The 14,641-nt window shown below is 43.8% G+C and overlaps 1 protein-coding gene across 5 annotated transcripts in view; it reads left to right on the forward strand.

The window, feature by feature from the left end:
- Positions 1-10,438, forward strand: part of LOC118374186 (sodium channel protein type 2 subunit alpha-like) — a 42,575-nt gene extending 32,137 nt beyond the window's left edge. For all 5 annotated transcript variants that reach the window (XM_052499260.1, XM_052499259.1, XM_052499262.1 and 2 more), the window contains 10 exons: positions 126-261; positions 824-978; positions 1,436-1,609; positions 1,948-2,070; positions 2,996-3,271; positions 4,085-4,138; positions 4,356-4,493; positions 6,249-6,353; positions 6,595-6,865; positions 6,985-10,438. In XM_052499260.1, the coding sequence (XP_052355220.1) occupies positions 126-261; positions 824-978; positions 1,436-1,609; positions 1,948-2,070; positions 2,996-3,271; positions 4,085-4,138; positions 4,356-4,493; positions 6,249-6,353; positions 6,595-6,865; positions 6,985-8,216 (2,664 nt within the window). In that variant the 3' untranslated portion in view covers positions 8,217-10,438. The remainder of the gene's footprint in view (positions 1-125; positions 262-823; positions 979-1,435; positions 1,610-1,947; positions 2,071-2,995; positions 3,272-4,084; positions 4,139-4,355; positions 4,494-6,248; positions 6,354-6,594; positions 6,866-6,984) is intronic.
- The last annotated feature ends 4,203 nt before the right edge of the window (positions 10,439-14,641 follow it).

The following is a 14,641-nucleotide window of genomic DNA, read 5'->3' on the forward strand; positions in this document are numbered from 1 at the left end:
GCTAGTAGCTCAAAAGGTTTTCTCCTCTATGGAGGGAGCTGGTGAGAAGGGCTGGGGCTGTGTTACTGTAGACATTGTCTGGTTAAACGTGCTGGTTCTCTCACCCCCCCCCCCCCCCTTTATAGAAGCTACCTGTAGAGTCCCGGCAACCTACCTCGTCGGAGGGCAGCTCAGTGGATATCGGGCCCCCGGGGGATGGAGCTGAGTCAGTCGAGCTGGAGGACGAGGAGTCAGAGGACCCAGAGAACTGTTTCACTGATGGTGAGGGAGGGAGGGAGGATCTGGGGGAGAGGATGAGGAAGGGGGGCTGGCGAGAGGAAGGTTTGAGAGAGACTGACAGAGACAGAAGCTTTATCTTTGACATACTTTGTCCTTTCAAACATTAGAAGTAGTCTAAAGGGAATTCCGAGCTCTGATAGGGGGGCAACTGTTTGAAAAATGGGAGGACAGTTGTTTCAGTCAAGGACAAGGCATTATTTTATCGACTCTGTCTGTCTGTCTGTCTGTCTGTCTGTCTGTCTGTCTGTCTGTCTGTCTGTCTGTCTTTCTCTCTCTCTCTCTCTCTGTCTCTCTCTCTGTCTCTCTCTGTCTCTCCCTCTCTCTGTGTCTCTCTCTCTGTGTCTCTCTCTGATTCTCTCTGTGTCTCTCTCTCTGTGTCTCTCTCCCTGTCTCTCTCTCTGTCTCTCTCTCTCTTGTCTCTCTCTCTCTCTCTCTGTCTCTCTCTCTCTCTCTCTCTCTCTCTCTCTCTCTCTCTCTCTCTCTCTCTCTCTCTCTCTCTCTCTCTCTCTCTCTCTCTCTGTCTTTCTCTCTCTGTCTCTCCTAGGCTGTGTGCTCAGGTTCCAGTGTTGCCAGGTCAACGTTGAGCAGGGCAAGTGGAAGATGTGGTGGACCTTGAGGAAGACGTGTTTCATCATCGTGGAACACAACTGGTTCGAGACCTTAATCATTTTCATGATCCTGCTCAGCAGTGGAGCTCTGGTGAGTGGCTGCTGCTCACCTGGCCTGTGTAATGTTGTACCGCTCCTTTAAGGAAAGTCAAGTAAACGTGTGCTCTAGTTGTCTTTACATCACAATGGGAGTGTCAAATAATTACAGTCTGCTTACTTTGATATAGAGTGAAGATGAGCTTTATGGCTTCTTGGTTAGCCTGACCCTTCTGCTTTGAACTGAAAACTGAAATGTTGATTGATCAGAGTGTACTCCTCAGTAGGGTTGAGTCTGGACAGGGAAAACTCTGATCCATATGCATAACTAGGGCCCAGAGTATTTCCTGGTCAGGTCTTGTGTTCAGAAAAAACTCAGAGCCCTACATTTGACCAAAAAAAAAAAAACCTACTGTATGTGACTCAAAACACTTGACAAACATGACCTTAGCCCAGACCTCAGACACTGTCAACTATCTGATGCTTGATTCCTTGTTTGTGTCTCTGTGTAGGCGTTTGAAGACATTTACATAGAGCAGAGGAAGACCATTAAGGTAGTGCTGGAGTACGCAGACAAAGTCTTCACTTATATCTTCATCCTGGAGATGCTGCTGAAGTGGGTGGCCTACGGATTCAAGAAGTACTTCACCAACGCCTGGTGTTGGCTGGACTTCCTCATTGTTGATGTATGCACTTGCTGGAGTTGTATGCGAACTCCGTACACACATGGTGACCTTGAATGGGCTTTGTCAGTAGATTCATTCAAATCTTAGCTTTGGCTAGCAATTGAAAGTGATTTGATTAATTTTGTGATCATTCCTTCACCAATTGGAATGAATGGAAATCACATTACATTTTTTTTGACCCATGTGCCGCACATACCTCTCCTTGTGCAAATGTCTCTCCTGATATTGCTTATTTCTCTCTCTTTCTCTCTCTCTCTCTCTCTCTCTCTCTCTCTCTCTCTCTCTCTCTCTCTCTCTCTCTCTCTCTCTCTCTCTCTCTCTCTCTCTCTCTCTCTCAGGTGTCTCTGGTGAGCTTGGTAGCCAATGCGTTAGGCTACTCTGAGCTGAGTGCCATCAAGTCCCTACGAACACTGCGGGCCTTAAGACCCCTGAGGGCCTTGTCACGGTTCGAGGGCATGAGGGTAAGGTTTACTGGAGAACATGTTTCTTGCTGAACTGCAATCAGAAAGAGCCTCTCAAGCAGCTTTTAGGATATTTGTTACGACAGAAAGTCCACAGCAATTGAGTCTCTTGAAAATAACTAAATGTAACTTATTTTAGGAGAGTAGTGCCTTGTTACATTTGACATCATGTAGAATTCTTAGCCGCAGTCCTTTTTAAGTGGCTTAGGCCTCTAGAAGGAGGAAAATAGGAACCAGCGTGGTATTTTAAATGGACGCATGCCTGTGTATAGAGGTAGATTTCGAGACACGTCTCTCGTTGTGTGTATCTGCGTGACTTCCCTCCACATTGTGTCGATAGATTCTATATCGATGTTCTCTGACATTTCTCTGCCGTCGATGTTGCTTGTGTGGGGCCTTTTGATGTGTAAATATGTTTCTTTGTGTGTCTTTTCATTTGCAGTAAAACACTGTTGTGACTTCATCCTGACTCTTCTAAGGTTTTCTTTCTGTTTTGAGTGGTTAAATGTGCTCCGTCGCCACTCCTTTGAAAGAGCGTCTCCTCCCTTTTCCTTTCCTCAAATAGTTAACTGTCAAACTCTTGTGTGGTAGTGCTCGTAACATGCTTTGTGCTGAAAATAACACAGTGAAAATACTGTACACATATTCTCATGTGTTCCTAACACAATATCTCCATATTAGCTCTATTAACCCTCCCTATACATGTATGATTATATTATTATTACATATGTTATCATCTATGGTAACCAGGTTTCTTGGATAAGCCTAGAAATCCATGTTTTCTTGAGCAACAAAAGTGTGCATTTCAGCTTCAACTTTATCTCACTCCACAACTTGGGTCACATTACTTTCTAGTCCTATCCAGAGAAACCTCAGCGAACCGGTTTGACCGAGCCCTCTAACCGTGTCATCTGTGATTTGACAGGTGGTGGTGAACGCCCTCCTGGGTGCCATTCCGTCCATCATGAACGTGCTACTGGTGTGCCTCATCTTCTGGCTCATCTTCAGCATCATGGGCGTCAATCTGTTCGCAGGGAAGTACTATCACTGTGTCAACACCACCAACGACGAGACCTTTCCCATCGAGGTGGTCAACAACAAGAGCGACTGTCTGGCCCTGGCCAATGACAGCGCCCGATGGAAGAATGTCAAGATCAACTTTGATAATGTCGGGGCCGGTTACTTGGCCTTGTTGCAAGTGGTGAGTGGGACAGTTGTCTGTTGCCGTTTTACATTGCTCAGGAAGATTATGCTTTAAATCTGGTTTAAAAGTGTAGTTATTATGAAATGTGTATATAATGTTCATTTACATTGAGTGAACAAAACATGAGGAAAACCTGCACTTTCCAACAAAGTCAAGGTTTTGGAGTGGCCATCACAAAGCCCTGACCTCAATCCTATAGACAATTTGTGGGCAGAACTGAAAAAGCATGTGCGAGCAAAGAGGCCTACAAACATGACTCGGTTACACCAGCTCTGTCAGGAGGAATGGTCCAAGATTCACCCAACTTATTGTGGGAAGCTTGTGGAAGGCTACCGAAACGTTTGACCTAAGTTAAACAATTTAAAGGCAATGCTACCAAATACTAATTGAGTGTATGTAAACATCTGACCCACTGGGAATGTGATGAAATAAATAAAAGCTGAAATAAATCATTCTCTCTACTATTATTCTGACATTTCACATTCTTAAAATAAAGTGGTGATCCTAACTGACCTAAGAAATTGAATTTTTACTTGGATTAAATGTCAGGAATTGTGAAAAACTGAGTTTAAATGTATTTGGCTAAGGTGTATGTAAACTTCCCACTTCACCTGTAGCTATGCACCTTTCACAGAGTGTTCATTTCATATTTTCTACCTGCTACCAAAATAGCTCTCCTTAAGTAAAAGCAGTGAAGCGGAGGCTGACTGCAGGGCTGCAGCTAGGGAACAGGGAAGTCAGATGTAAGTAACCACTCGAGAGTGACCCCTCAGAGAGTAACTCATTCTGTTCTCTGTTCTCTGCTCCTAGGCAACGTTCAAAGGTTGGATGGACATCATGTACGCAGCTGTGGACTCTCGTAATGTAAGTGTTTCTTTGGGGCTCTGGTCATGGTGAATGGAGGACAGTTTAAAGTCAGGTTGACTCTTGCATTTAAGGTTTTGAGCTGACATTTGATGGGGTTTTCGTGGCTTTTGTATAAAAATAAAAGTGTTTTTTCCCTTAGGAATGACCGGTCAATAAGGGTTTGATTGAATATGATTAGATATTTTACTGTATATCTTTCTTGTTTGTGTTTCAGGTGGAGCTTCAGCCCCAATATGAACAGAACCTCTACATGTATCTGTACTTTGTCATCTTCATCATCTTTGGCTCCTTCTTCACTCTCAACCTCTTCATTGGTGTCATCATTGACAACTTCAACCAACAGAAGAAAAAGATACGTATTCAGTATCAAAGAGGGGGAGGGGTGGGGCGGGGGCAATGCAAATAGTCTGGATTGCCATTTGATTAGTTGTGCAGTAGTGACCAGGTGTTCTTTTACACTGCGATATTGTTAGCACATCTCTCAGCTAACCTGCAGCTAGCTGAGAGATGATTCATAATACAGCAGGCATATGAGTCAGACACACACACATTCACCTTCCAGTTGTTAAGAGAGCTAACACTGTGAATGCAGTCTCCATAATACAGAGACAGAGGAGACAAGAGAAAAAGAAAGAAAGAAAGAAAGAAAGAAAGATCAAGGAGACAGACAGACACAGACAGACAGACAGACAGACAGACAGACAGACAGACAGACAGACAGACAGACAGATAGAGAAACAGACAGACAGACAGACAGACAGACAGACAGACAGACAGACAGACAGAAACAGACAGACAGACAGACAGACAGACAGACAGACAGACAGACAGACAGACAGACAGACAGACAGACAGACAGACAGAGAAACAGACACAGACAGACAGACAGACAGACAGACAGACAGACAGACAGACAGACAGACAGACAGACAGACAGACAGACAGACAGACAGAAACAGACAGACAGAGAAACAGACAGACAGCGAAACAAACAGACAGAGAAACAGACAGACAGACAGACAGACAGATAGACAGACAGATAGAGAAACAGACAGACAGACAGACAGACAGACAGACAGACACAGACAGACAGACAGACACACAGACAGACACAGACAGACACAGACAGACAGACAGACAGACAGACAGACAGACAGACAGACAGAGACAGACAGAGAAACAGACACAGACAGACAGACAGACAGACAGACAGACAGACAGACAGACAGACAGACAGACAGACAGACAGACAGAGAAACAGACAGACAGACCAACAGACAGACAGACAGACCAACAGACAGACAGACAGACAGACAGACAGACAGACAGACAGACAGACAGACAGATAGAGAAACAGACACAGACAAACAGACAGACAGACAGACAGACAGACAGACAGACAGACAGACAGACAGACAGATAGACAGACAGACAGAAACAGACACAGACAGACAGACAGACAGACAGACAGACAGACAGACAGACAGACAGACAGACAGACAGACAGATAGAGAAACAGACACAGACAGACAGACAGACAGACAGACAGACAGACAGACACAGACAGACAGACACAGACAGACAGACAGACAGACAGACAGACAGACAGACAGACAGACAGACAGACAGACAGAGAAACAGATACAGACAGACAGACAGACAGACAGACAGACAGACAGACAGACAGACAGACAGACAGACAGATAGAGAAACAGACACAGACAGACAGACAGACAGACAGACAGACAGACAGACAGACAGACAGACAGACAGACAGATAGATAGAGAAACAGACAGACAGACAGACAGACAGACAGACAGACAGACAGACAGACAGACAGAGAAACAGACTCAGAGAAACAGACAGACAGACAGACAGACAGACAGACAGACAGACAGACAGACAGACAGACAGACAGACAGAGAAACAGACAGACAGACAGACAGACAGACAGACAGACAGATAGATAGAGAAACAGACACAGACAGACACAGACAGACACAGACAGACAGACAGACAGACAGACAGACAGACAGACAGACAGACAGACATGCTCTGGGTGTACATGTGTTGGGTTTTTACCAGGTTTTGTATTGTTCCCTTTACTTTGGAGGTCAGGACATCTTCATGACAGAGGAACAGAAGAAGTACTACAATGCCATGAAGAAGCTCGGCTCCAAGAAGCCCCAGAAGCCTATTCCCAGGCCAACGGTTTGACACTGATATTGACACCTATTGATATTACAATAACCATTCAAACAAACAGTAGCTCAAATATTCAAGACTGATTAAGAATGAATATTTAAGACTGATGTCTCATAGCAAAATAACAAATATTGTAAATCAATATTTAGTTTGAATTCTCACTATAATGATCATTAAAAATATATATATTTCTATCGCTCTCTACATCTGTTTCTCTCTCTCCCTTCCCTTCGTCTTTCCGTTCTAGAATGCATTCCAAGGCTGTGTGTTTGACTTCGTAACGAAGCAGGCTTTTGACATTGTCATCATGATCCTCATCTGCCTCAACATGGTCACTATGATGGTGGAAGAGGATGACCAGACACCAGAGAGGGAAAAAATCCTCCACTGGATTAACTTTGTCTTTATAGTGCTCTTCACTGGGGAGTGTACGCTCAAAATGATATCCCTCCGCCATTACTACTTCACCATTGGCTGGAACGTGTTTGACTTTGTCGTTGTCATCCTTTCAATCGTAGGTAAGAACCCCGACCCTTTGTAGTTGTTTGAATCAACATGTAGCATTCAGAATGTTTGGAGTTGTAACTAAGAAATTGTATGTGTTAAATTGGTGTGGTTTTTGTCTCTGTCCTTACAGGTATGTTTTTATCAGAATTGATTGAGAAGTACTTTGTTTCCCCAACGTTATTCCGAGTCATCCGACTTGCCAGAATCGGCCGCATCCTCCGTCTCATCAAGGGCGCCAAGGGCATCCGGACGCTTTTGTTCGCCTTGATGATGTCACTTCCTGCCCTGTTTAACATTGGCCTCCTGCTCTTCCTGGTCATGTTCATCTACGCCATCTTCGGCATGTCCAACTTCGCCTACGTCAAGCACGAGGCAGGAATCGACGACATGTTCAACTTCGAGACGTTCGGCAACAGCATGCTCTGCCTGTTCCAGATCACCACGTCGGCGGGCTGGGACGGCCTCCTGGCGCCCATCCTCAACAAGAAGGAGCCCGACTGTGACAGCCAGATGGAGCACCCGGGCACCTTGTACCGGGGAAACTGCGGCAACCCGCCAGTGGCCATGTTCTTTTTCGTCAGCTACATCATCATCTGTTTCCTCATCGTGGTCAACATGTACATCGCCGTCATCCTGGAGAACTTCAGCGTGGCCACCGAGGAGTCGGCCGAGCCGCTGAGCGAGGACGACTTTGAGATGTTCTACGAGGTGTGGGAGCGCTTCGACCCGGACGCCACTCAGTTCGTGGAGTACGACAAGCTGTCGGACTTTGCAGACGCTTTGGACCCACCGCTGCGAATGGCCAAGCCCAACCACATCCAGCTGATCAAAATGGATCTGCCCATGGTCAGCGGGGAGCGCATCCACTGCCTTGACATCCTGTTTGCCTTCACCAAGCGTGTCCTGGGAGAGGGTGAAGGCTTGGACCTCCTCCGGGGCCAGATGGAGGAGCGCTTCATGGCCTCCAACCCCTCCAAAGTCTCCTACGAACCCATCACCAGTACCTTGCGGCGTAAGCAGGAAGACATGTCTGCCGTGGTGATCCAGAGGTCCTTTAGGCGCTACCTGGCCCGACTCGCCCTGAAGAAAGCAGCAGAGCTCTACAAGGAGCAGCCTAAAGGCAGCGTGATGTGCGAGCTGGAGGACAAGGAGGTGCTGGTGATAGGGAAGTTTGCGGACAACTCCACCTCCACAGAGAAAATGGACATGACGTCCTCCACCGCCTCGCTGCCTTCGTACAACAGTGCCACAAAGTCGGAAAAGGACAAATATGAGAAAGAACAGAGGGAGAAAGAGGACAGAGAGAAAGATCTAAGAGAGCAAAATAAACAAGTGAACAAGAGGAGAAATGATGAGTACTGAGACGTTTGCTTTGAAGGGAAACTTGTTAACAGTTTTGGATTATCGATGTATGCTAAATGCTAAATGCTAATGTGTTGGTGTAGGGTGTGTGGTGGTGTTGGGTGCTAGGCCAAACTGATATGTAGCTAGCTAAGGCTGAGGCCAGAGAGCAGGTTTGGAGCCATTTAAGGGGACTGTTCCAGGGGGTTACATAGTAACAAGGCAGGGGAAGATTATTGTTATGTATCACTGCCAGGAGTAAGTGAAAGACGGCGACTCAAAAAGCCGCTGCGAAACCGCTTGTGATTTTCTGTTGAGTGTTACTATCTGACACACCTGTGTATACTGTGAAGTTTTCTGTAGCTAGTGCTGCTGCTACCATCATACATCCAGTGTCTTGAATAACGGTCGCCGTGTTACTTAAGGTTCTTGCATTTTTGTATAACTTCTTTTTTTTAATGGTAAGGAATGTTTTATCGTATAATTGTGAGAATGTGTCCACTTCTTTTCACGGTTTTAAGAACACCATGTACAGCAAAACTCAGCTACTTAACAAATCCATGTTCCAATACTAACACCACATGCGTTTTGTTACTCCCAGAACTCTTTGTGCTCAGGCCGCAGTTTTCGTGTATCCCTCTGGGAATAAGCATAGATACTGTATATGTAACTAACCGGGTCACCTGCACACCACACGACTGTGCTCGCCCGCTGAGGTAAGGTCTGGGACTTAGCTCTGGGAGCTAACCCAGGTCTTCAGATCTCAGGCAAGGTTATTTATCATGTGAACATTACATTATGCACACGCTTAATTCCACAACCTATCATCCGTGACACTTGGCAAAGATATATCTTGTACCTCTATATGATTTGCTGTTGTTCTTCCCACGCTGTTTCTATGAACACGCCCATGGACACAGAGATCCTGAATGTATGTCAACAGATCCATTGGGAGGGATTCAATGAGATCTTCTTCATCTTCGTAGACCTTCATTGTCACAAAGCAATGTGTCTGACAGACGTATTTTAATCTCTCTCTCTCTCTCTCTCTCTCTCTCTCTCTCTCTCTCTCTCTCTCTCTCTCTCTCTCTCTCTCTCTCTCTCTCTCTCTCTCTCTCTCTCTCTGTGTCTCTCTCTCTGTGTCTCTCTCTCTCTCTCTCTCTCTCTCTCTCTCTCTCTCTCTCTGTGTCTCTCTCTCTCTCTCTCTCTCTCTCTCTCTCTCTCTGTGTGTCTCTCTCTGTGTCTCTCTCTCTGTGTCTCTCTGTGTGTCTCTCTCTCTCTCTGTGTCTCTCTCTCTCTCTGTCTCTCTCTCTCTCTCTCTCTCTCTCTCTCTCTCTCTCTCTCTCTCTCTCTCTCTCTCTCTCTCTCTCTCTCTCTCTCTCCACTCCTTGTTTCTGTCGAAAGAAAGGTGACTAACAAAAATATAATAAAGGGAACACATTGTGGTCTTTTTCAACGGTGTCTAAATCCATTATAATATGTGCATATGACACCTGGCATTGAGTTTAGCACTCGTCTGTGCTGCACACTGTACTCATAGTTCATTAATGACTGTAATTCAAAGCCTGATTCTTTCAACATAGTGATTTGGTTCGATTTATAAATAGTATGGTGTACTATATAGACCCGCAGTATGCATAACACTTCCATTTGATGTAAGAGCACTTGTTTAGCTTTTAATGGCCACCCCCAAAGGGTATTATGTGAGCGTGTGTGTGACTGGGGGTCTACAGTTGACTTGTATTACAAGTATCATAAATAGTGCTTCTACTGTAGCTACTGTTGCTTTTTGAAGTAAGGTTTAGGTTGCCTTTTTTCTACAACTTGTTTTACATTCTGCACATATTGACACATGAAACACTTGTATGGTCCACATTTCTGTAGATATGAACCATAAAGCAATTGGCAGCCATTTTCCCTTCAAGTAGTGTGTTAGTGAAGGGCATGCAGGTCAGGACTAGTATCAACTCATCTGCTAACATGGATGGAAACATTCTATAGAATAAAGAACATATTTGTTTTTACACACCTGTTACTTTCTGATAGAGCATAGCTTAAGAGAGAAAGGTATGACAATTGCTGGATGTCTGGTTTGAAGGGGTCATCCATGTGGTTGAACTTCATGTTACACTGAAATGTATACATTTGCAAATGTGTGACAAGTGACATTTTTGTTCGAACCAAAGATGTGACCACAAAACACAAAATCAAGATTTCAAAAATAAAACCGATTTTGGAACACATTCTTTGTACACAGAATATTTTCAGTCAGATGGAACTGTTGCGTCATGCAATCTATTGTTAGCATGTTGACTGGTCAATAGGCAGCTGGGAGACATACTGTATACGAGCTGTATACAGAAGGAGAGAGATTGAGATTACCGCCGCCCTTACTGCCTCAAAACACTTTGCTGAACCTGCCGCCAGATTCTCCCCTGCTGTTGCTTGGCAACCTTACATCACAGCTCCCCCGCTTTTGATTGATCAGTAGTGTTTCCCAACTGCCTACCCACAATACCTTGTTGCGAGCAGGCATACCCTTCCCAACCCCTTTCCTTCCCTCCTTCCCTGCATCAGAAATAAACACCATGATCAGAAGCCATGTAATACACGTATTATACTGTACAGTACTACAGTATATGCATAGTATCGATGAACTGCCTTCATATCCCTGCGCTTTAATCCATACACATCTTTTGTGAGGTGGGAAGAGAGGACCAACTTACACCCTAACCTGCCTGCCACCAAAGAGAGGACTGCCTGCAAAACAAGGTCAGTGGCTCCACCTAGAGGTGGGGAGGCACACGAACAGTCTGGGTAGCACTTCTGGCTGATTTCAATGAGCTTTTTCAATAAACATGTTCTATGAGTGCTTGTTGACTGGCTCAAATCATGCAGTAGGCTGAACTTATGTGCTCAATTAACTACTCAAATTATGTCATTATAGTAGGTTATTATGTCTGTTGAACTCTTGAGAATAATTTCCATGATTACCTAGCAATAGTTGCTCAGCAACAGCACAAATGGGCAATAAACAATAACCCCCCATAGGCAAACACAGTAAGCAAGGGAATTTTGGTTTTGTTATCAAGTTCCATTGAGTCAAACCGTACAACCTAGTATCATTTTTTCGTATTTGTATTATGTACCGGTAATTGTAATAATATTTGAATTCATGTAATAATGATTATTTCAATGTTGTTACTTAACTCCTCATTAAGCCATAATTTAGACATGATTCAATCTGTTGTCAACTATCCAGGTATAGAGGTATAGCATGGGACTGACATCGAAAGACTATGATTTGACAGTCAGTTTAAAACCATGACCTTGTTCCTAATGTATTTTCTGAATATTTCTCAATTCACTACAATCACTACTTTTGAAGGTATGAACAAGATCAGAATAGTATTAGCTATAACTGACTTTATACTAAATAACAATACATACAGTGCCTTCAGAAAGTATTCAGACCCCTTGACTTTTCCCACATACCTTATTCAGCCTTATTCAAAAATGGATTAATACATTTTAAAAACTCAGCAATCTACACACACAATACCCCATAATGACAAAGCAAAAACAGACATGTTTGAAAATGCATTAAACATAAACTGAAATACCTTATTTACATAAGTATTCAGACCCTTTGCTATGAGACTCATGTTTCCATTGATCATCCTTGAGATGTTTCTACAACTTGAATGGAGTCCACCTCTGGTAAATTCAATTGACTGGACATGATTTGGAAAGGCACACACCTGTCTATATAAGGTCCCACAGTTGACTGCATGTCAGAGCAAAAACCAAGCCATGAGGTTGAAGGAATTGTCAGTAGAGCTCCGAGACAGGATTATGTTGAGGCACAGATCTGAGGAAGGGTACCAAACAAATTTTGCAGCATTGAAGGTCCCCAAGAACACAGTGGCCTCCATCATTCTTAAATGGAAGAAGTTTGGAACCACCAAGACTCTTCCTAGAGCTGGCCGCCTGGACAAATTGAGCAATCGTGGAGAAGGGCCTTGGTCAGGGAGGTGACCAAGAAACCAATGGTCACTAACAGAGGTCCAGAGTTCCTCTGTGGTGATGGAAGAACCTTCCAGAAGGACAACCATCTCTGCAGCTCTCCACCAATCATGCCTTTATGGTAGAGTGGCCAGACAGAAGACACTCCAAAGTAAAAGGCACATGACAGCCCACTTGGAAGTTTGCCAAAATGCACCTAAAGCCTCTCAGACCATGAGGAACAAGATTCTCTGGTCTGATGAAATCAAGATTCAACTCTTTGGCCTGAATGCCAAGCATCACATCTGGAGGAAACCTGGCAGAATCCCTACGGTGAAGCATGGTGGTGACAGCATCATGCTGTGGGGGTGTTTTTCAGCGGCATGGACTGCGTGACCAGTCAGGATCGAGGGAATGATGAACAGAGCAAAGCACAGAGAGATCCTTGATGAAAACCTGCTCCAGAGTGCTCAGGACCTCAGACTGGGGGGCGAAGGTTCTCCTTCCAACAGGACAACAACCCTAAGCACACAGCCAAGACAACGCAGGAGTGGCTTCGGGACAAGTCTCCGAATGTCCTTAAGTGGCCCAGACAGAGCCTAAAAAACATTTTTTTTCTTTGTCATTATGGGGTATTGTGTGTAGATTGATGAGGAAAACTGTTTTTTTAAATCAATTTTAGAACAAGGCTGTAACCTAACAAAATGTGGAAAAACTCAAGGCGTCTGAATACTCTCCGAAGGCACTGTACATCCTGGAATAATCCGTTGCTGAGATCAGTTGCATTACCTAATGTAATTTTTTTCTTTACCTTTATTTAACTAGGCAAGTCAGTTAAGAACAAATTCTTATTTTCAATGACGGCATAGGAACAGTGCCTGTACAGATTTGTACCTTGTCAGCTCGGGAGTTTGAACTTGCAACCTTCCGGTCTTGAGCGCAAGACAGCAGTCTTTGCTATGTGTTACCCTGGGAAACAGACACATTCCGGAGAATCCATCTCATTCTGACTCTGTGGGCGGGACAGACAACATGGCACTGGTTTTCTCTGGGGATTTCAGAGGCTACATTTGGAACTGAAAAATGGGTGTTGACACAGACTTTAAAAAAAAAACTATAAACTGAAACAGCAATATTTATGTGTATTTAGATTTTGTCTTCCTTTAATAATTACAACAATACATTACTGATATGTATGATTCATCTTGACAAAATGTCAAGGTCATAATAATCCGTAACCAAAATTATTGACAAGGGACACAATTATTCCATTGGTTATTTATTCTCAAAGTCTGATGTTTGTGGAAAAAGGAACAAATGTTGGTGTAAAAAAGAAGACAAACAGAGAAAATCTATTTTAGGCCCCCAGTTTTAGGCAGTCTTGATAAACAAAGAGACATTCTGGAACAAAACGAAACAGAACAGGACATCTCTGTCCCAAATACCCTATAAGGGTACTACTTCCTTGTTCAAAAGAAGTGCACTGTATAGGGAATAAGGTGCCATTTGGGACAAAGTAAAAAAAACAAAAAAAACATGAGCTCTGTGAACTTCAAGGCCTTCATGACACAACAGACTGCTGCGAGAATTAATCACAATAAAATACCCAGTTTCACATTTACCACAATATAGACTACAAAATCATATCTACAGCAGAATAGCAGAGACGGGTACAGACGTAGCTTACTTCACTATAGATCACCTGAACATGAACGCTTTGGCACCCTTACGCTACACACCACCTCATTGGCTGACGTGATATGATGTCACAGGATGGGAGAGAGGAGAGAGAGGTCATGAGAGCGAGAGAAAGAAAGACAGAGAGAGCGAGAGAGAGAGAGCGAGGAGAACCATAAAGGGGCTAGATGAAGAGACTGGATACATAGAGAAAAGAGAGAGGAGACAAAGAACATGTTGTGATGGAGTAGGTCCATTCCTTCCTCAATCCCTCCAGTACCCCCTGCACACTGAAATAACAGTACTGGCACTGTACTGACCTGTATATAAGAACGTTATATAACTCCATTCTCCTGTTTCTTTTATTTTCTTCTTCTGTCACATTTCATGTGTTTTATTTCTTATCTGTAATACTACCGCTATTGCGCATTTTTTGGTAAAGAGCCCCCAATTAAGGTTCTCCCTGCACTGTTTTACACCTGCTGTGTCCTGTGCATGTGACAATAAAGCTTGATAACAAATCATAATAGCAGCACTGAAAATATAGCTTGTCTCATGAAATTCAGCAAGACGTTTAAAACGATTTCAAACGACGTACATCATCCATGTTTCATGGTCCTTTTGAAATTGGACCTAAATGTAATGATACGACTAGAGGTGATTATAAGTCTGTGGCTCTAACTACAGTATCTTGGAGTATTGTCCAATCTAATGTAAAGTATAAATGTTACTTAATTTGTTTCATTTTGACATTCTCACTGTAT

This window comes from Oncorhynchus keta, chromosome 37 (assembly GCF_023373465.1).
Source record: "Oncorhynchus keta strain PuntledgeMale-10-30-2019 chromosome 37, Oket_V2, whole genome shotgun sequence".
Lineage (NCBI taxonomy): Eukaryota > Metazoa > Chordata > Actinopteri > Salmoniformes > Salmonidae > Oncorhynchus > Oncorhynchus keta.